At 41.6% G+C, this 20,375-nt stretch overlaps 1 protein-coding gene across 1 annotated transcript in view; it reads right to left on the bottom strand.

Annotated features, from left to right (window-relative positions):
* The window catches only part of LOC144762793 (CD109 antigen-like), a 1,211,849-nt gene extending 1,200,912 nt beyond the window's left edge, over positions 1-10,937 (bottom strand). The window contains exons 1-2 of the mRNA XM_078648063.1: positions 10,860-10,937; positions 3,138-3,301 (exon numbers count right to left, since the gene is read on the bottom strand). Of these exons, the coding sequence (XP_078504189.1) occupies positions 3,138-3,301; positions 10,860-10,933 (238 nt within the window). The 5' untranslated portion in view covers positions 10,934-10,937. The remainder of the gene's footprint in view (positions 1-3,137; positions 3,302-10,859) is intronic.
* Between the last annotated feature and the right edge of the window lie 9,438 nt (positions 10,938-20,375).

Raw genomic sequence — 20,375 nt, 5'->3', positions numbered from 1 at the left:
AGTGCTGCTGAAATTATTGGAGATATTGTGAATGCTATAATACCCTCAGTTGGGGTAATACTAAATTCACATAAAATTCGGAACCTTTCAACTGCAGTAGATTGGTTGTCAACTGCTATCGCTAGAGGGTTTGAAGTTATAGACACAGAGATGGTTGCTATACGATCTATAGTTTTACAAATCTGACTTGCGTTAGATATATTGATGGCAAAAGAAGGTGGAGTATGTCGCATCAACAATGTTTTACTTATATGCCTGACAAAAGTAAAGATTTGCGGGGATATATTAACAACATTACTAACTTAGGGAAAGAGCTAACAGAACTAAAAGTTAATTTCACTTGGGAAACCATTGGGAAAGGATTTTGATATGTAAGAAATTGGTTTGCAGTACTGGGAGGAAGAGTAGTGGGAAAAATACTGACACCCATCATAACCATTGCTATTGGCTAATTAATCATAGTAATAAGATATCGCTATTGTAGACGTAAAGGAGTTGAAGTGGAAAATGGAAAAAGGAGAAGAAATAGAGCAGAAATTGAATTAGAAGACACTCAGTGTGGATATTATGATGACATGAAAAACTTGGAACAGGTTAGATTGAACCAAATGAAGACAACTGCTCTCTAATGTGACATCAAAATTCTATCAGATGATGATAAGATAAGATTGTGTGATGGCGTGATTCGACATCAGAGGGGGAATTGATGGAGCGTGGATGTTATCTGACGTTTACCTTTATCAATTCTCACCAGTAAAGATCATTACGACAAATGTTTCTTGATGAAGACATGTTAATCTGGTAAATCGATAATGTATGTTACATCAGAAAAGCATGCAGTGTGTTCTAAAATGATGATATGAAAATGTACACAAAGAAAGAAAACAAAGAGAACTACACAGTAACGCATTTGGGTTGTTATGGGACAATAAAAAATACCCTTATATTATGAGTTTAGTGACAAAATAAATTCAAAAGTGTATCGAACATGAAAAATGTATAACTAATTAATTTTTTTAAATGCAGAATTGCTTAATTTTGAGAAGAAATGGCAGGGAGCAAATTTGAAGTTCTGTAACGTTTTAGACAATGCTACATGTATTTGAGAGTGTATCATTAATATATATGCTTGACAATGGTAACGTGCAAATAATGCCTATAGGGAGATTTTTTTAGTAGAACCTAATATTGAAGTGTAGTTCCTGAAGAAAATTATAACAGAAATAATGGTGAAAGTCAAAATGCATTTATAAATGTGTAATTACTAAGAATACTAAACGGTTGTGATTTAGCTAATTCTTCATGTAGTCCTCAAATGTTTTTCATTTCCTACGTTAATGTGAAATCATCTAAGGCTGTCACCTATGCCCTATTAGAACTTTCTGTGAAATTTCATTTCTGTATTGACTAACAATGGACTCACTTCTCTCTAAGAAGCATATTCGATAGAAATATAACAATATTGTTGCACATCCAGGGAAAAGCGCCTGGGAACGGACACACTGTGAGCAGAGTAAAGTACCATCCACTTCTGTGAAAGTGACAAAATGGTAATACAATTGAACTTAATGAATCTTAATGAAATATGCAAAAAGGATTTCTTAATCCTTTTGGATTTGTGTGATTCACTGATCACCTCACAACAGCTCATTGTGGGTGACCAATGAAAAGCGTATGGACTGATAGAATTGATACATTAAGGGGTGTACACCAGGAACATTTTGAGATGTAATTGCTCCCATGGGAGAAGGAGTCAGGGACTGGCTGCTATTATTTTACTTTCCTGTCTGGCATGCTTTCGGACAGACTTTTGATCTCTATTGTCTTTTTCTATGCCCCTTATCCACCTACACTGGGTGGAATAGATTTTAATGAACTGAACTATATCCTACTGCGACCTCCAATCATGTACTTTGCTCGCTTGTAAAGTGGTGCAGGAAAATAACTTTTCGGCTGAGAGGTTGTTATCTGGCTCCTACTGGTGTTGAAGTTCAGACCTAACCTGATCTAACTGAGGACGAACTTGAAGCGATCGGCTTTGCTTTGGTTTGTATAATTAACAATTGAACTTTTAGATGTATCTTGTTTTCTCTCTACATTAAGTTTCTAGCTGACTAACATCATCTGTACTGTGTTGTAAGGCTATCTGTAATAGAAATGTGTCATTAAATCTGAATTGAAATGCATATTCTTGACCTATATGTGCAATACGAGGGATTAGATAAATGTTTTACAGGAATTAACTTTATTGATTCTGTCTCCTTCTTTTAGTCATATTCCTTATCTCAAGACATTTGTATAAGTAGCTGAGAAAGACTTTGATTTAGAATTGAGGTAACAATTATTTTATACCACGTCCTCATAGAATAATTGTTCATATTTCCAAGTATTCTAGTCTCTGGAAGCTCAACAAAAAGATCCATCAGAGGACCAAATTTGTGGAAAAACGAGTACCAATTGAGACTATTGTGAGTTTGGGGGGTTGTAATTTAAGAAGTGTATAAGGGTGAAGTGAGTTTTGGTAAGGTTTCTGCTGCATCACAGTAAAAGTGGCAAGTGGGAAATTTTGGAACAATCCTCCCAACCAATACCAGGGATCCAGCTTCTAGATGCTGTACATACTCTAATAAGAAAATAAGCATTCTCGGAAAAGCAATACAAATAAAAAGGAGAAATGTAGATTATAGGGGGAGGGCGATAGTAATGGTAGGAAAAGAGTGAGCGGAGGGTAGGAGAGGCTGGAAAGGAGAGGAAGAAAAGGATCGAAGAGATTGTGCTTGTCTCTTGTGCTGTAAATAGATCAGAGGGTTCTTGAACATATTGAAGGTGAAAAAACCATTATATCCTGCTCTGCAACTGGAGCAATTTGGAGAAAAAATGAAAATCCTGAGGGTGAAAATGAACCAATATTCAGATGGGTTCCTGAAGTGTGCAATTCCGACCAGTCGTGTCTAATGAGTAGAAGCTCTTTCCTGGACCTTTTGAAGGTTATGCAATTGTTAATTAACCAGAGTTAAATATGTTAGAATTCGTTAATTCATTCATTATTAGAAAAGGAATGCACTATCCCCTAGAAAAGTGCAGTTTCAACATCAAAGTGTAGCTGGAAAGTCAAAATCGAATAATTATCAGCTTACCATTTTTAAATGTTCTTTGGACAGACACCAGCGGTTTCCTTTCATGCATAATCTCTGCTGTCACATTAACATTGGGCACAAGGCCAAACCAGTGCACCGCCACAGTTGTATTAGTGCCAGGGCTAATACTGCCTGGGGTTACAATGTAATAGGATGGTATTGGCCTGCAAGACACAATTTACTGACATTATTTTACTGCTCAGTTTATACATAGTCATCAATTAAAGGTCACCAGATGTAACTACTTTAACCACAGGTTCCTTCTTTAGTAATTCTGGCATGCATAAATGCATCCTGAAGTGTATTTTAAACTTACCTACATGATGTTAAGAAATCCAAGTTATAAAGAAAATAAAACAATGACAAAATAGCCCTTTTGTGTTCTCAAGTTTAAACTAGGGATTGAAGACCTATACAATTACTACACACTGGGTTATGCAGTCTGATTCATGAATATGGACACATTCCAAGGCTTTTAATGCACAGACTGAAGTGCCTTGATGCAAGTCAACAGCACTATTACATTCTGTGTGCAACTGCATCACTACAGTATTGAACAGCCTGTGAAAAAAAATTGTGAAGTACTTTCCAATGGCGGAGACAACACATCCCTCCCCCCAAGGCCTCTATTCACCAGGCGCCCTTCTCCAGAGTTTCCCATTCAAAACGCTTCTCACACCATCTGTTTACCAGCGAGCCCCGGCCCGCCCTCTGTCCCTGTCCCCTGTATATAAGAGTACTGGCGATAGCAACAACAACAAAATGCTCCCATCTGTCAGGTAGAAGGGAAATAATGAATAAGTAGGCAAGGCGTCAGTATCACTTAATCTCCACGCACCTGAAACAAAAAAATGAATCTGACCTTGTCTAATGTAACTGGCACTTCTGTAAAGCACTTCAATACCTTCAGGTCAGTCGCGTTTGCGCTGTATAAAAATGCCCACAAAAATTGATCTGACATTGTGTAATGTAACTAGCTCTCATGTAAAGCGCTCTAAAACCTTTGGGTTGCTAGAGCTCATATTATATAATAAAAAATGTCTCACAGTTCCTGGGGAGCTACGGTGAATGTGCTTTGAAATTAGAGCTCTGAGAGGAGGAGGATGACAGGAAGAGGCATCGGGGTGGGCATGCTGCGACGTGGGAGGAGGTGTAAGGGACAAATGCTGCTCCCATTTGTCAGGTAGAGGGGAACGTCCAGGCATGCAGACTCCTAAAGCGGCCACAATGATAAAGATGAAGCGCAGTGGCCATGAAGTGGGCACCCTGCTGATCAAGCCAAACAGAACACGAGCACTTGTGGGAAGTGCTCGTTCAGGTGCACTGCCTACCAAAGCGGCCTCAATGATGAAAGATAAAGGGTGGCAGCTGTGAAGCGGGCACTGTGCTGATCAAGTCAAACAAAACACAAACATTTGTGGTAAGTGCATGTTGAGAATTAAATAAATAGTTCCTGAGCCAGGAACTTAAATAGCACAAGTGGAAGTCTGCAAGTGATGGGGGCTTGCTTCATGTGAGGGAACAAACAACAAAAAGGAGGAACAAACAGGAATAAATAACCACTTGGAAGCAAAGATTTTTAAAGGACACTGAAACAAACAAATGAAAAGTAGTGGGCGGGTTGTAAGCTCACAAAGTATATATAACATGTCCGAGATACAGTACAACCACTGTCTAGGCTCGACCTCAAAAATTAGACTCATAGTACATTGTGGCAGTTAAGGTGTGAGGCATTTGCTGCAGTTGATATATACGGACACCATACCCTATGTTAATGTATTTAATGGGGTTGTAAATGTTTCATATTCTGATTTTTCCTCTGGTAAACTAAGAAATAAACAAGGAATTGGTGTATTCTGCAAAGAATTCCATATGGATCGAAATTCAATGCTTAATTCCCTGAGAAAATTCAACAGGGTTGAATAGGTGCTGTATTTACAGCATTCCTTGGAATTTCAATCCATGTTAAAAAAAAATAGAATTCCTTGAGGTTGTACACTCCCGTTTCCCACTAACGCCTTTTTACACAGAAACTGGAATTTAACCTCATCTCAAACTCATAGCGATAAATTATTTACCATGTTGCCAGAGCATTTTTGGGTCAAGTGGAGCTTGTTTGTATATTTTTGTTTATTAAGCCATATCAAATCTTACACATTTAAGTTTTTCAACTTGCATATTTATTTTTGTGACAGGGCAGTGATGCTCCCAAACAAGCAGATGAATACATTTAAAGCTGGAAACATTGTGCTCCAAACAAATATTCTATTTATTGCTTTCTTTTTCACGTACAACTCCTCATTTTACTCATGTGGATGTTTGGAATCAGAGATTCATCACAGTCATTGAGCTGCAGATCAGCAAGTGCTATATTTATCTCTGTCTTTAGCCATACTGCCTAAGCAGTGCCTTTTTCTAAACAAATACGCGGCCTACTCAACATGTGCACCAAATCCTGATGCAGTCTGAATAGGTTGATCTCGTTTACTCAAAGAACGTGTCTTTTTTATTGTAATCTGTAGTGTCTTGGCTCTTTCTCTCTGGCCATTGTGCTGTTTTCCAATGCAGGGTGATGTTGCCACTCCGCATCTAAGATGAAATGTGCATCAGGGAGGCCTGGGTGTGATGCGCTGGGCACCTCAAATGTAGAGGAGGGCGGACCTTTCTCTCAGGCCTGGTCATCCTGCCAACCAGGGCCAGAATGGGAATCAAAAGCAGCCCTGGAAACAATGCTCCAACCAGCCATGTTCCTTTCCTGTCCTTACTCTATCTCTCTCTCCTTCTCTTCGCTCCCTCTGTTTCTTTATCTCCATGTCGCTCCCTCTCCTTCTGTTGCTCTTGAAGTGCCCCTGTGCCTGCTGCAATTAACCTCAGAAAGTGACAGAGGCAACAGAAGTTGCCCTTGTTTTTTAAAACGGGCGTCCTATGACTACAGCATACAGGGGAAATTACCAATTAAATAAAAGGATAGTCCAGTTCTACTAGATCCAAAGAACGTCGGGTAAAGCAAAGTACGATTCCTTTCCTGTGAAAGCTATGGGAGGGAAAGCCACTGAAAGCTCTAGCTCGGCTCCAGCCTGAAGCCTCGCTCTGACTTAGCTCAAAGTCCTGTTGGATCCTCGAGTTCATAATGAGCAGAGCTTTCATGTGGCATCTGCCTCCCTCCCTCTACCCAGGATGTGTTGTTATGGCCAGAGGTGCCGACCACGAAACTCGGGAACCAGTTTTGAGTCTCGGCATCAGCTCAACATCATGTGATTCTGGGCTGATCACTTCATCTCCCAGTGCCTGTAAACAATGCATGTAATGTTCAAGCAAAGCCTATAATATGCATGAGAAAATGAGACGAAATGCGAAGGTGATAAAAGCCTGGTAATGGGGAAACAAATGGAGGAATCAGTGCAGATGCACAAATTACCAATATTATTCTCCATGTACTGGTGTATACCTTGTAATGGTCTTTTTTTCCAAGGGCGTAACACTGGCCACTCCAGCCCCTGTGGTGCAAATTGTCTCCAATTCTTCAGGAGCACCATTTCAGCATAAGGCCAATGGACATCTTTGAGATCTGGTAGACTTAAGGGCCCCTCATTACATTCAATAAGGGGCCCCTATCATTTTGCAATATGTCACTGTCTTGTTGATGCATTTCAGATCTACCCATACTATTGTTATTAGCAATTTTTAAACCGTTAACACCAATGTGCTACAAATCTGTTATCGGACCCTTATATGTGAGCAGAACCTCCATCGTCAGATAAGGCAGATGAGCGTAATGTTTTCATGAAATATATTGCAATCTACCCATCACTTTTTTGCTTACTTAACTGCAACGCACTATGTACAATGAGTATGCCCAGAGGTGGGTCCCATGCTCTCTGTGCCATTGAAACAAGCTGCACCCTATTCAACCTCATCGATGCTGCCGACGGCCAACGGCCGTCGCATGCACTACCTTTGGAGTGCTGCGCACGTCCGTTGGCCGTCGCGACCCCGCCCGCGCAATAGAATGTTCCGCACTAGCGCAGAACGTTCGGCGCAGTTAAGTGGTCAACAGCCCCAACTGGGGTAGAATCATTCTTGGCTTGCTGTGTTCAGGTTCAGAGAGGGCCTGGCTTGGCAGTTAGGGCTGGGCTGTTCCTACTGACCAAGGTTGATTTGTGTATGGGTGGATCTAATCTGAGGTGGCATGGTGGTCTGTGATTAGGCTGCGTAATTAATTACCAGTGGCTGAAATTAATTCAAGCATTCTACCCATCACTTTTTTGTTTACTTCAATTATACAAATTGGCCATAACTTTCAAACATGTAGATGGAGCTTTCACATTTTTAGTTACATGCTTCTGGTATCTTGAATAAACTGTATCCATTCATAAGACACCCTCATGCTCAGAATGTATTCAGTTAATTGAACCTAACTTTTCACCAACTCCAAGTTTTACTGATGCATCACATAATCTTCAAAAATAGTTATCTTATGTTGAATAGGCCTCCGCAGTGACGCTATCAGCTTGGCAAAGTTGAAACCTATGAATACACCAAATTGGAAGTATAAATGGAATTTGACAATGCCTAGTTAAAACATGTTGCACCTTTTAGAGAAATAGGGGTTATTTCCCCTAAGTGTAGCACTTGCTAGTTCTGGTACAGGTGCAACAGAAGCCCTGCGATGTTTACATTACATTATGAAATCCCATTACTCCGATTTCTTTACCCTCCTCCCAAGCCTTATCATTGAGGAAGCCCCCTCTCTCCATGCAGCACCTTCCAAGCACCTGCAACACTTACCTACATCGTTTTGCTTTATATTTTTTCACTCTAGCCCATATAAGAGCACCCTTCCCACAATCCCTAGTATCACATACCCAGCATCCTGCCGAAGTCGTATTTAAAGGAGAGGAAGTGTTGGACAGGCCTGGGATGAGGAGGAATAAATCCGTGCATTGGCATTATCCAATGAAATATTAATATTGCCTTCTCATTCTTCCTTCTTGTATCTACCCCTCTATTTGAAGACACAGCCGAGCAAATGCAGCTTCAGGAACGGAAATAAACAAACAGCAAATACACGCGAAATAAAGTAACACCTCATTTATTTTTACAAACAGAATCATAATTCATTTTACTTTTAATGCATGAGACAATACACAAGTACCAGGCGACATTCGCTGTTGTGAACCTAAACTCAAACGATAGTGCTTATCAAACGTCTTGAGACCCTCGCGGGTATGTGGTGCGCTTTACAAATGATTGATTGATTGAAAGGATCAGCCCGGGAGGCTGCCGGCCCAAAACGCAGCCATGCCTCTTGGTGGACCGTCAGTGAACTTCCCCCGGAAACTCTTAGCCCCTCAAATCATAAGCTAAAGAAATTGTAGATTAGATGCCCTACTGAATGTTCTAGAACCAGGTTTTAACCCCTGTTGACCAAAAACCCCTCACAGGTTGACAAAACGACTCACAGCGGCTGTGCATTCCAAATAAAGAGAAATAACCCTAACACACATCCAAGGATTGTAAAACGTGCTCTCAAGTGAAAAAGGATTAAGATGAAAAACTGGAACAGACACTTTTGAATCTGTGTGAAACTATTGAGTGCCTTAAGAAGGAAACCCATTCACCCCTTTCTTTCCTGCTTCTTTCTTTCTATAATCCTTTGCCTAATTTCACAGCAAGTCAATGTAGAGGGGATTAGCTAAACATATATCTCAAGTACCTGTAATCACTGCAATACAGACTACGTTCGGCTAACCTCGTGACAGAAATGGTAAGGTATCCGTTTATAAAAAAACTAATAAAATACTTTGAAATCAAAAAAAGAAGGAAACCCAAAGCTGTCCTAGACTGACAAAGTCAGTAAAGATTCTCAAGAAGGGAGGCTGGTCAATGCGACACCCAGCTTCCCAATCTTTTAGCATAGGTCATAAACACCAAAAACCACACTTTTGAAAGTCGACATTTTCAGTGAAATATCTTGCAAAATCTCACACTGAGAGGCTTGTAAAGCAGATAGCATAAGAGGTATTTTCCAGGGAGGTGTACCTTTTTAACTAGAGGGCAGTCTAACTAAAAATCTCTAGAAACTTCAGAGACCAGCATTCTTGCAGGAACCCAAAAGGCTCCTGTTGGTCTCTAGGGGTAGCAGGAAGCAATTCAAAATCATATCCATCTTTCAAAAATTGCACAATTATTGATGGCACACACTCCCGGAGAAGAACTGATTTATGTTACATCATTTGGGAGAGGGGTTCAATGGTGGTCATATGCTTTTGTAGTAGACAATCTCCTTGAAGGGAGAGTCTTCATGATCAGCCAGAGATATAGAGATATCAGCCAGGAGGGGAAGTGATGAGGGCTAAGATGGGATGGAGAAACAGGCAGAATCCATGAATGGTCGGGCAACATCTGGCACTGACTGGAAAGGAAACCAAGGCGGCCGGGGACATCATATAGCAACCAGAACCCTATCTCACCTCTGTCTCAGCAGAGAAGCTAACAACCTTGACATAACAGAAAATATAGGAAAGCAAAAAGAAGACATCCAGACAAGGAAATGTCAGGGCATCAACTCCCCATGACTCCAGAAAACCAAGTCTGGGGCAAACCCTTGGGAGTAGAACTTTATGAGCATTCACCAAAATATCTATTGAAAGAGTGCCGAAGCTGGCACAAATGTTGTGAAAGTACTTGCTGGAGAGAAAAAGAATTTGAGAGAAGGAAACAAATGACTGGAGGAATGAACCATGTCATTGTTGACTCAACTTATGTGCACAGCCTTCAGGGATAGTGAATTCTTCTCTGTCCAAAGTCGTTTCTGAAAGGGCAAAAATGGCAGTACCCGACATCTGGCTCCCTCAAGGCGAGTCATATAATCTTGGTGAAGGAGTTGTCTGTCCTTGAGACACCTGCTTTGTTCCGGACCACTCTCATGAAGGACTGTAGAGCTCAAAGAACCGCACGCAGTTCTTTCAGTTTGGAGAAACTGTTCAAAGTCTCCTCCCCCTAACGACCCTGAAGTGAGTAAGACTCTAGAGTTGCCTGCAGTAGCTGTAACTGAAGGCAACTGCAGTTAAAACCCAATATTCTGGTATCATACTGTGTGGGAAACCCTTAGCACGTAAGGTAATAATACAAAGCATTTAAAGAGAAAATTCCAGTGGATTAAAGTTGCACCTTCGAGATAGTTGCTGGTGTCTACCAGTATCCGCTGGTTCCAGTTGATATTTTTGACCAGTATGTATCTTCCTTGTGTATACAGTCTAGTGTCCAACAACACAGGTATTCCAACGGGATGCAGCTGAAAACATCTGTGACTAGACTAGTGAAAAAAACTTTATTGTTTGATTAATTAAAAGCATTACAATAGACTAGACTAGTGGAATTTCCACCAGAGTAATTTGTTCACCGCGTTATTGTTTACAATAGATAGGACTCCTCTTTGATTAAACTCTGCTTGTAGATGTTCAAACCGTCGCTTACTATTAATTGATATTGAGAAGCCGTAAATGTAAAGGGAGAAGCAACTGCTTTTCCCCCTCTTTTTCATCAGGCTGGAAAAGAACAGAGGCCAATGCTCCCCAGACCTCACTCTCTTCCTTGCCTTAGCCGGGATGCACGTGTGTGCGATACAACAAGCTAACATTAAAATGTGTGCTGTGTATACAGCCCGGGTGAACCCATCTCATTAACAAGAAACTCAATTAATATGATTCATGTACTTACTGGGCCGAACAGGTGTATAGGAAGGCAGCGAAGAGGATGGCCTTCCGCATGAGTTTTGGCCACGATTGAAGCATCGTGTTCAGCTCGCTGGATTGACTATCTGACACCCGCTCTCTAGGTTGTGGGACTTTATATGAGGTCCGAGACCTGATTGACGAGGGTAGGACCGCCTTTGTGAGCTATCATCGGAGCTGTTTTTAGAGGTGCCTGTTGTCAGGGGCCCCGTGGGACTCTCCGAGCCCTTTGTATTTAGACTCCTCTATTTCCGCATAAGAAACCGTTCTGTTATAAAATTCAACACAAAGACGTCGAGAACTAAAAGATAGTTACCGCCCTGGGCCTTTCTGGTTGTCAAGGGATTTACTTGATGGGAACAAATGAAAAATGAGGCAGGTGTGGTCTGGTGCCTGAAAACAATGCTTTGTAACCAAGTATAACTTTCCCATGATGAACTGCACGTCTTTAGGGCTGATTATCACTGTGCAGAGAGGTGGTAAGTCTCACATGCTCAGAGTGATTAGAAAACTAAGTTACTTAAGCTTTGTTCGGTTTTATGATGCATCATTGATAAAGTCGTCTAATTCTATGATGTGTATAGCACAATATTACATATCACTTTTAATCTGTGAAATTAGTTTCAGGTTTATTATTAATCCATATAACAAGAAGGTGATATAAAAACATTGCAAGAAACTTTCTATGAACTTAAAAATAAATTTCGAAAACAGAACAATCAAACAGTATCTAAATTATGAAAACGACTGGATTTTTGACATCATATTACACGATCATATCACAAAGGGTATTAGGTTTTATAATTAATCGTCATCAAAAATGTGTTCGAAACACGAAGTCTAATAGGAATGGTTAAAGTCTTAATAATAAAATATTTGGGACCTCAAGTTCCAAAGTGTTTTGTGGCTGCAAACCTGCAAATCGCATAAAACAGTGTTTGTGGCCACAAAGCACATTTTTTAAATGTAATAAGGCCTTATGAATCAGAAAAATCATTCCGACTTCTTATTTGCCTGGAATATCAGCCGATACCATGCAAACCTTTAGAATAGATTTAAAATTCCTAACTCCACACCAGCATGTCTTGAAGATGTATGTACCGTGTGGGTACATATATGTAGAGTTAGGTATAGAAAATCTAGACTTACTTACCTTTCGATTTTTTTAATGCAATTCTGTCCTCAATATTGTGTCCCATCGATATGATGGTTTCAATATTCAAGGGGAACATCTCAGCATTTGTGATGAATAATGCACACAACATACATAACTCATGCCACCAGCCATGTTGTGCTCTTGATGGCTTTTATTTTTGTTCTGTTGGAAAATTGGTGTTTTCAGCATAGTGGGACACGCAATGTTTGGTGAGTGCGTTGAGTGCGTTGGTAACCATAAATGGCAAATATCAGTGGTCTTTTGCATTTGATTAAGACCCATACCTGTGGTTTGTTCAGTGTCTATATGCATAGAAAAAAGGATTACAGCAAACTGTGTATTATGGTATTAAATAGAGGTGTGCAAAATAGTAACGTCGTTTACTACATCACATTTTTTTTATTAATATTTATTTATGGTATTTGTACATAAACATACATTTCAAAAGGGAATCGTTATATGGATTGCCAGCCAGTGAGGATACAGGGTAAGTGGTTAACGGTAAACATCTCGGTTGACAACCCCTTTGTTCGTTATACAGTGGTGGTAGGATAAGGATAGACGAGGAGAAGAGGAAAGTGAGAATAAGTGTAGAAGAAGGATAGTACAGAATCAAATCCGATAATACCTAACAAACATGACGAAAGGGAAAGCCTCCTCCAAAACTTCAATGCGTTGCAAAGTGCTAAGCTGTAAAAGATGGAAAAATGCAAAGCAGGATATGGCCCATGTGTGGTTGCAGGAATGTTTAGGCTGCTGCATAGGACGAGTAGCATGCTGCATTCCTTCTGCATCTTAAAGTTATCGCATGGTGTATCCTTCCTCTTCACCAAAGCTGGTAGCTTCAGTGCAGGCATTCTTGCAAAAGGAAAAGTGAAGCCTGTATCTCATTGAATGATGTTTATTGCTTTAACATTTCAAAATTGAACAGCACCTATAATGCAGCTCCTAAAATATCAGATTATCCAAACACTTTGTTGTATTTTCTGGCTGCTGTCCATTCATCTTTATGGCCCAGCCATGTTTCTTCATGACTCTCCTGGTGCCGGGCCTTTTTGTAACTCTTGGTTCCCACCACTCCAAATAAACATCATCTTATTTTGCTGTGCATGCAGGTGTCCTGCAAAGTGATAACTGAAATGTGGCCACTGTACTTCCCACTATGAATATGAACCTACTGACCCTGGAATACACATTTTGGAGTTTGCTATGAAGCTTTGAGTGCAACACATAACGGATGACCTTTGGCTTCGAGGGCTATGCATCAGTGGCGTAACAAAACTTGCGGAGGCCTCCCTGCAAAGTGCATGGAGGGGGTCCCTGATGCTCTGAACCCAGTCAGGCTCTCTGTGTCCCACCTGTGCACAGTGCCTGTGGCGGCCCCCTCGAGCTCGGGGACCCCCAACACTACGGGGCAGCAGGTCTATTGTTACGTCACTGCTGTGCATCCCTACAACTTAATCTTCTCTTAATACCAGAATTTTACAGACATATTCTAATAGGGAGAGCTTCCCTTTAACAATGGAATGTACATGGCAAGAAGTCTATGAAGAGATTGAGACATGAGACTGTCCTAGCGTCCTGACTAGGCCTGGGTGGAAAAATCTTCTCCGCTTGCGGAGATGGGGGAACTTGGGAAATCCGTGCTTCACATGTAATGAGAAGTTCCTGCCAAATTCCCCATTAGGCACTTGGTGGAATTTATTTTTTCATTGGTACGCGCGAGACTTGTTTTGGAGTGCACAGGTGAGCGGGATGAGACTTGCCCGATGATCGCGAGCACGCACAAGATTTGTCAGCCACTAGCGCGTCTTCTGGTCACGACGGCGCCTTCCGTCCTCATTTACGTGATGCTGGCAAGTGCGAGTGACTGCATCTGCATCTTGAGCAGATTCTCTACTCGAGAAGCAGCTAAATGTTCTTGAAAAGACGTTTCTGAGTTAATATTCTACTCCACAGACTGCTCAGGTTGTTTTTTAGTGTGAAAAGGCATTTTTTAATGTAACTTTTCTTTTAACAAGATGGAAGCACCCAGATAATCCATCTTCCTGTTCCTGGCCAGCAGGCTCCTCCCAGGGCTTTGTCCATCTCCTGGTCACTTCTCATTTGGATTTCGAGGTGGAAGAATCACTATCTTTGTCTGGTGCAAATATACCATTGGATTTAAGGATTTTGTTTTTGTAATATTACATATAAGTTAAAAAAAAATTGTGTAAAGTTGTTTTTTTCCGAGAGGGCATGCATCAGTATTTATTTGTACTTTTATTTAAATTTTAAATGTTAATATGGCTGGTGACTCGGGGTTTTAGTAGGGGCCTAGTTATTTATTTGCAATTTTTAAAGTCTTTTGTGAAGGAAAAAGGTTGCACAGTTCAGTACATGTTCTAAATGTTTGCTAAATTTGCACTATTAATTTATTTGACTAAGTGGCCTAGTCAGCTCACAGGCCCAACCAGCCAGTAGGCCCAGTACAATAAACAACTGTTATGGTATATGTTGTTTTAAAACATCATTTAGGGCTGCGCACATGGAAAGAGGAAAACGCCTCTTTGGATTGTTTTTGTACAGAAAGATGCCCTTTCCTACACAAACAAATCCTGCATGAAATGCAGACACCCTTGCATCATGGTGCCTGTGTTAGTGCTAGGCTGCAAATTGCACACCAGCACAAGGGGAAAGGACAGGAATGCACCATATTTTGTAAATATGGTGCATTCCTGCCCTTTCACATTGGCATTGGGCAGCGCATTGCAAGAGACTTGCAATGCTGCCCTATACCAATTCCCCATAAATGAGGGCCATGGTTTGTCACAACCGGTAGTGTGAAGTAGATCAAGAGGTGGGATGACTCCCCTGTTGGTTATTTCCAGGGACAAACCCTGCCTGTTCTGCTGTTTCAGATGTCCTGGCTCTCTCTATCTCCATCCTACGATAAGTTTTGTTCTGTTGTGTTCAGGGTCAGACTGGCCATAGCGGGCATCAGGCGTTTTCAAGGGAGGCAGGAAGGGTGGAGGCCGTTTTTTGCTACTGGGGCTCGTTTAGCAGCGGTGCTGCAATATCGGCCCCGTAATAAAAGCAGCAGTGCTTCACACTTGCATCTCCCCAGCCTTCCTCACCATTCCTCCTCCTCTCGGGGGCTGGTTCTTCAAAATTGCCAGGGCTACTTTCGGTTCCTAGTCCAGCCCTGGTTTTGTTACATGGTCAACAGCCACGGCGGTGTCACAGATTCTTTCTGGTACATCACAGTGAGGCTTATTTTCTCTGAGTGAGGAGAGCCTGCTCGGATAGATGCAGATGTGAACGATCTCCGAGTGCACCCAAGAAAATTTAATTAATGAGGTTTTGCATTTCTAAAATAGTTTCATCTGGTGTACAAACTGTTGAAACCATGGGAACTATATCAGTGCATTCTGCGTGCTACATTATTTCCGTTTGCCCAGCAATTCTCTGCATATATTGTCTCCACACATACTGCATCTAAACTGTATCTTTAATTCTGTGTTTATTTTTTACCTAATGCATTGTTTTTAAATCGCAAGTTTTAGTCACCGACAGTGGGGTCCGGCATGGATCAGGGGCGGCAGGGCAGAGGGTGGGTGGAGAACGGGGGAAGCGGGTGTTAAAAAAAAAGAAAAAGAAGAACTTACCTTCTTGCCGCTTCCTCGCAGCGTCTCTCCTCCGTAGTCCCCCACTCCAGCCAGTCTCTCCTTAGTGGTCTTTGCTCCTGCTGGAACAGGAAGCACACCCAGGCTCCCCATAGCCAATCACAACACTCCAATGCAGCATTGTGATTGGACAGAGCACTGTGGTTCGGCACTAAGACAGGCAGTGGGAGCCTGGGTGGAGAACATGCAAAGTGTGCATGAATGTTTGGATCGCCCGAGACGGCCGGTCAAACAGTTATGCGCACTTACAGAGTGTGCCTACCACTCCTCCCACTACTCTGAGAGCAGAGCAGCCCCACCCCACAGAGGTCCCGCAACAGAAACAAATAACATGATAATAACCTTGAGTTATTATCCTTTTATTTTTCCTTTATTTCACTGCTGACAAACGCAGTGTGGCGACGCTCCCCCACCTTAGAGGAGGAGTCGCCTTTGGTCACCAGAAACTAACAAGCAAGAAGAGCTGCTTCTATTTTTTCAATTGGGGTGCATTGTTTTCTTGCACCCACATTTTTGGGAGTTATAGGACACTTATGGTGACCAGAAATTATATGCCCCTCTCACTGCAGCTTTGTGCTCTGTCTCGTGTTTTTTTTTCAAATACCTATCTAATTTTTGTACAGAGTGGCTTAGCTTATCATGTTCGCAGAACGTGCAGTTGAGTTGCTAAACATTGTAATTGCATTGGAAAAACAGTTAAAGTCTCATGTAAGAAGCAGGTGGTGTGGTCTAAGAGTGAAAACTCAGAGTTAAACTCGAATCTCCCTTTGTAACTGACCTCCATTTACTGTAGTGTGGACCTAAATGTCTCTTTTTATTTTCTTTTATTTTTCCGATCAAATGTAGTACAGCTCAGTGCAAACATAGCAGTATGAACGAAGCACTATTAGTATAGCAGCAACCCCGTCCCCCACTTTTTTTATCTAATGAATGCGCAGTGAACATGAAACTGCCCTTTTTATTCCGAAAACTAATTTTCAAGCTTTCCTAGGTGGTGGCGTTTGAGGTGGTGTCCAGAGGTCACTAGTACATGCAGTGCTCGGATGTTACCATGATATGTTCCTTTGACAAATTAACAGTTGATCAATTAATGTAGAAACCAGCTGGTGTCACTCAAAAGGTGTTTGATTTGATTACTCATTATGTGACTCGTTTGCCATTATGTACTAATTCCATTTATTTTGGCAACGTTTTGGGAGTTTTTTTTTAAAGGCAATGGCTTGTGAAAAGCAGAGGCCTTTGATGAAGAGGACACCCCCAGCCCCTCAGTCCTAGATATCAACAAACATTATGTGTAGGGGCGTGGCAAGACTTCAAGGCAGCCTAGATGCGTTGTAGGAGAGCTCCGTGGGGCGGCCTGCTGTAACTCGGAATCCTGCATGATCCTTACCTAAAAACGATCCCAAACTGTATCCTGATCTCAAGCAGACCCCCGTGCATCCGCTGGTGACAGCGGTGGGGTGGATAGCGCTGTAGCCACCTGAGTTGTGGACCTGCCCAGACGGGGCGGCGTCTTGCCCTGCGGTGCCTTTGGTCGCGGACCTGCATAGGACGGACGAGCGTCGGAGTATCCCGAAATCCGTCCCTGGAGCTGCTGGAGTGGGGAGGTCGAGTACGGGGCCCCGTGGCAGTGGTCCCGATCCTGGAGGTGTGTGGGAGCGGTGGTCGAGTGCCCGGAAGGCCGTCGGCGCCCAGAGGTGAAGCCCAATGCCAAGAGGCTGTAAAGTCCTCCTGATCCTGCCCCCATACCGAGTTCTGCATATTGCTGCCTGTTGCGGGATGGCCCAGACCCGGTGCCCGCGGACAGTGAGAGCCCCTCCCAACTAGGCTGGGTTAAAGATAAGTAAATCCAGGAAGCGTTGCACTTTTGAAAAGTGTTCATTCAAGGGATAAGCGTGGGGAAAGAAACAACTCACAACCGCTCCTTCTGATGCTCTCGTCATAACTGCACAAGTAAACAGTTTGAGCAGGGCAGACGAGAACTTCAGAAGGTGGAGTGGCCATTAAAGGAAAACAGCGCCCGAGGACAGGCTCACGGGGAAGACCAGTTGTTCTTAAAGAGATAAGAACAACTTGTCATTACAACACCACCCCCTTTAGAGATAAATCATCTGAAACTTGTGGAAAAATGTTTAACACCAGGAGAAAGATTCCTCTCATGAGGCCAACCTTGCTTAATCTGGGTAATTACTTGCTGAAGAAGGGCATCCTTACCAAGTGCAGATAACCATGACTCTCTTGAAAAGGAAGAGTTCCCATCAAGAGTATCCTCAATTAGAGCCACAACACACTCTACTTCATCTGTTTCAGGTAGGGAAGAATCTTTGATGGGCATCCTGGAAAGGCAATCAGCACAACCATTTTTGCCGCCAGGTAAGTATTGCATAGAAAAATTGTATTCCTGCAACCTAGAAAGAATGGGCACAAGTCTGGCTGAGGCTTTCCCATTGCCGGTTCCACTAAGCATGTAAATAAGAGGCTTGTAGTCAGTGAAAACTTTTAATTGGGTACCCCATAGATAGGTCTTGAACTTTTAAACTGCCCGGGCACAGGCAAGTGGCTCTTTTTCAATGGTACTGTAATTTATTTCTGAGGACAATAGGGAAAATGAGGCATAAGCAATGGTGTGTTGATTACTCCCAATACATTGCGACAGGACAGCACCTAGGCCCAATTGACTAGCATCAACTGTTAAGCAACACAATTGACCAGCAGTAAAGGGTGATCTCAGAAAATGATTTCTGTACCTCATCAGACCAAATGAAATGTTTGCCCTTACGTAAAAGGTCCCTTAAAGGCTGAACAATTAAGGCGTACCCATGAATGAAACGAGAATAATACTCGCACAAACCAAGAAAAGAACGAAGAGTGTCTTAGTTTGTGGGAGGAGTAGTGTCTTTGATGGCAGAGATAAGGGACATCTTGGGCCTGATACCTAGATTAGAATTGCAATGACCTAGATAGTCTAATTGATCCATCATAAATTTACATTTTTCTTTTCTGAGTGTAATTCCCACTCTCTCAAAAACAGATAACACTCTTTCCAGAATAAGATTGTGTTCTCTACCACACTCTGCAAAGATAAGAACATCATCTTGGAAAGCTTGCACCCCCGATGTGTCTTTAAGAATGGTGTCCATAAATTTCTGGAACACACTTTCTGCAGAGGCAAGACCAAAAAGCATATGCAAAAACTTGAACGCACCAAATGGTGTTATGAAAGTAGTGAGGTCTTGACTCTCTGCAGAAAGTGGTATCTGATGGTACGCGGATCTAAGATCCAACAAAGAAAAGACTTTAGCTTTACCCAAATTGGCTAAAAGGTCTTGAACTTTGAGTAAAGGGTGACAGTCAATAATTATATTTTTATGAAGAGTTCGTAAGTCTACAGAGAGACGGATCTCACCTGTCTTTTTTTAAACTATAACGACCGGACTGACCCATTCAGAGGAGTCTGTCGCTTTAATGACACCTTCTTTGCAAAGTTTTTCCAGTACAAGTTTGAGATCATGTCTGACTCTAAGTGGAACCGACCTCACTTTGTTGACAACTGGACAGGCATTTTCTTTAAGCTTAATCAAATGTTCAAATTGACCAATGTTACCAATTTTTTCTGGAAAAATATTTTGAAATTTGTTAACCACATTAAGTGCATTCATTTCCACATCACTTTCAATTAAATTAATCGAATGTTCGGCTAGAACAATAGGATTCTCTCCACCTGGAATTAGAATAATGCTAAATCTTTCTAGCCTATTATATTCTTTCCCTTAATAGCTACATAGATCTTGGTTGTGGTCTGTCTGCCCAAACAGGACAGAACATCAATGAAATATCCTAACATATTAACGTCCTGATCCCCAAAAGCTTTTGGGTGAACATCTGTTATAGACAATTGTCTCTCTTTTCACTTCTCTTCAAATAGCCAACCAGCGATAATGGTAATAGGTGCATCTGAGTCCACCATCATTTCTATGGGGACATGAGCCATCATAGCTTGACAGAACAGGCCTTTGATACTGATTTGATCAGAGTTATCATCAGAAATTGTAAGTACTACTTTAGCTAAATCACGTGCACACGTATCAGGAGTGGCATCCATTGAGCTAATTCTGACAGTGTTTCTAGTGCTTTTACAAACAGACATGAAATGCCCCATCTTACCACATTTGGTGCATCGCTTGAAAGAAGCAGGACAATTAGGACTATTGCCCAAATGATTCCAAGAACCACACCTGTAACAGAATGTGTTAGGTTTTTTAAATGACACTCTTTGTTGGCTCCTCGCATCGTTTGTGGATATATGCTCAGCTTCGTCTGAGATGAGTGAAATTGAAGTGCTGCTAAAAGAAGAATCATTAGACATTGCTTTAGAGGAAATCATCGATCTCTCTATGCTTTTGGCAATTTCTATAGTTTCACTTAATGTGGGATCCCCACATCCCAATAATCTTTCCTGTATTTTTTTTGATGAACAGCTGTAAACAAACTGATCTCTTAAACATGTATCTAAAACAGCACCAAAATTGCAAGTTGAAGCTAAAAGTCTTAAAGGAGATATGTAGTCCTCCACAGACTCATCAACACTTTGCTTCCTTTTCATAAAGTTAAAACGTTCTAAAAGAACACTAGGTTCTCATGTAAATTTTTTTGTAAGTCTAGCTAATCCTGCTGAATAAAC

The sequence above is a fragment of the Lissotriton helveticus genome, chromosome 6, assembly GCF_964261635.1.
Source record: "Lissotriton helveticus chromosome 6, aLisHel1.1, whole genome shotgun sequence".
Classification (NCBI taxonomy): Eukaryota; Metazoa; Chordata; class Amphibia; order Caudata; family Salamandridae; genus Lissotriton; species Lissotriton helveticus.
Note: the sequence above shows the minus strand (reverse complement) of the source record. Positions and strands in the feature narration are given on the sequence as shown.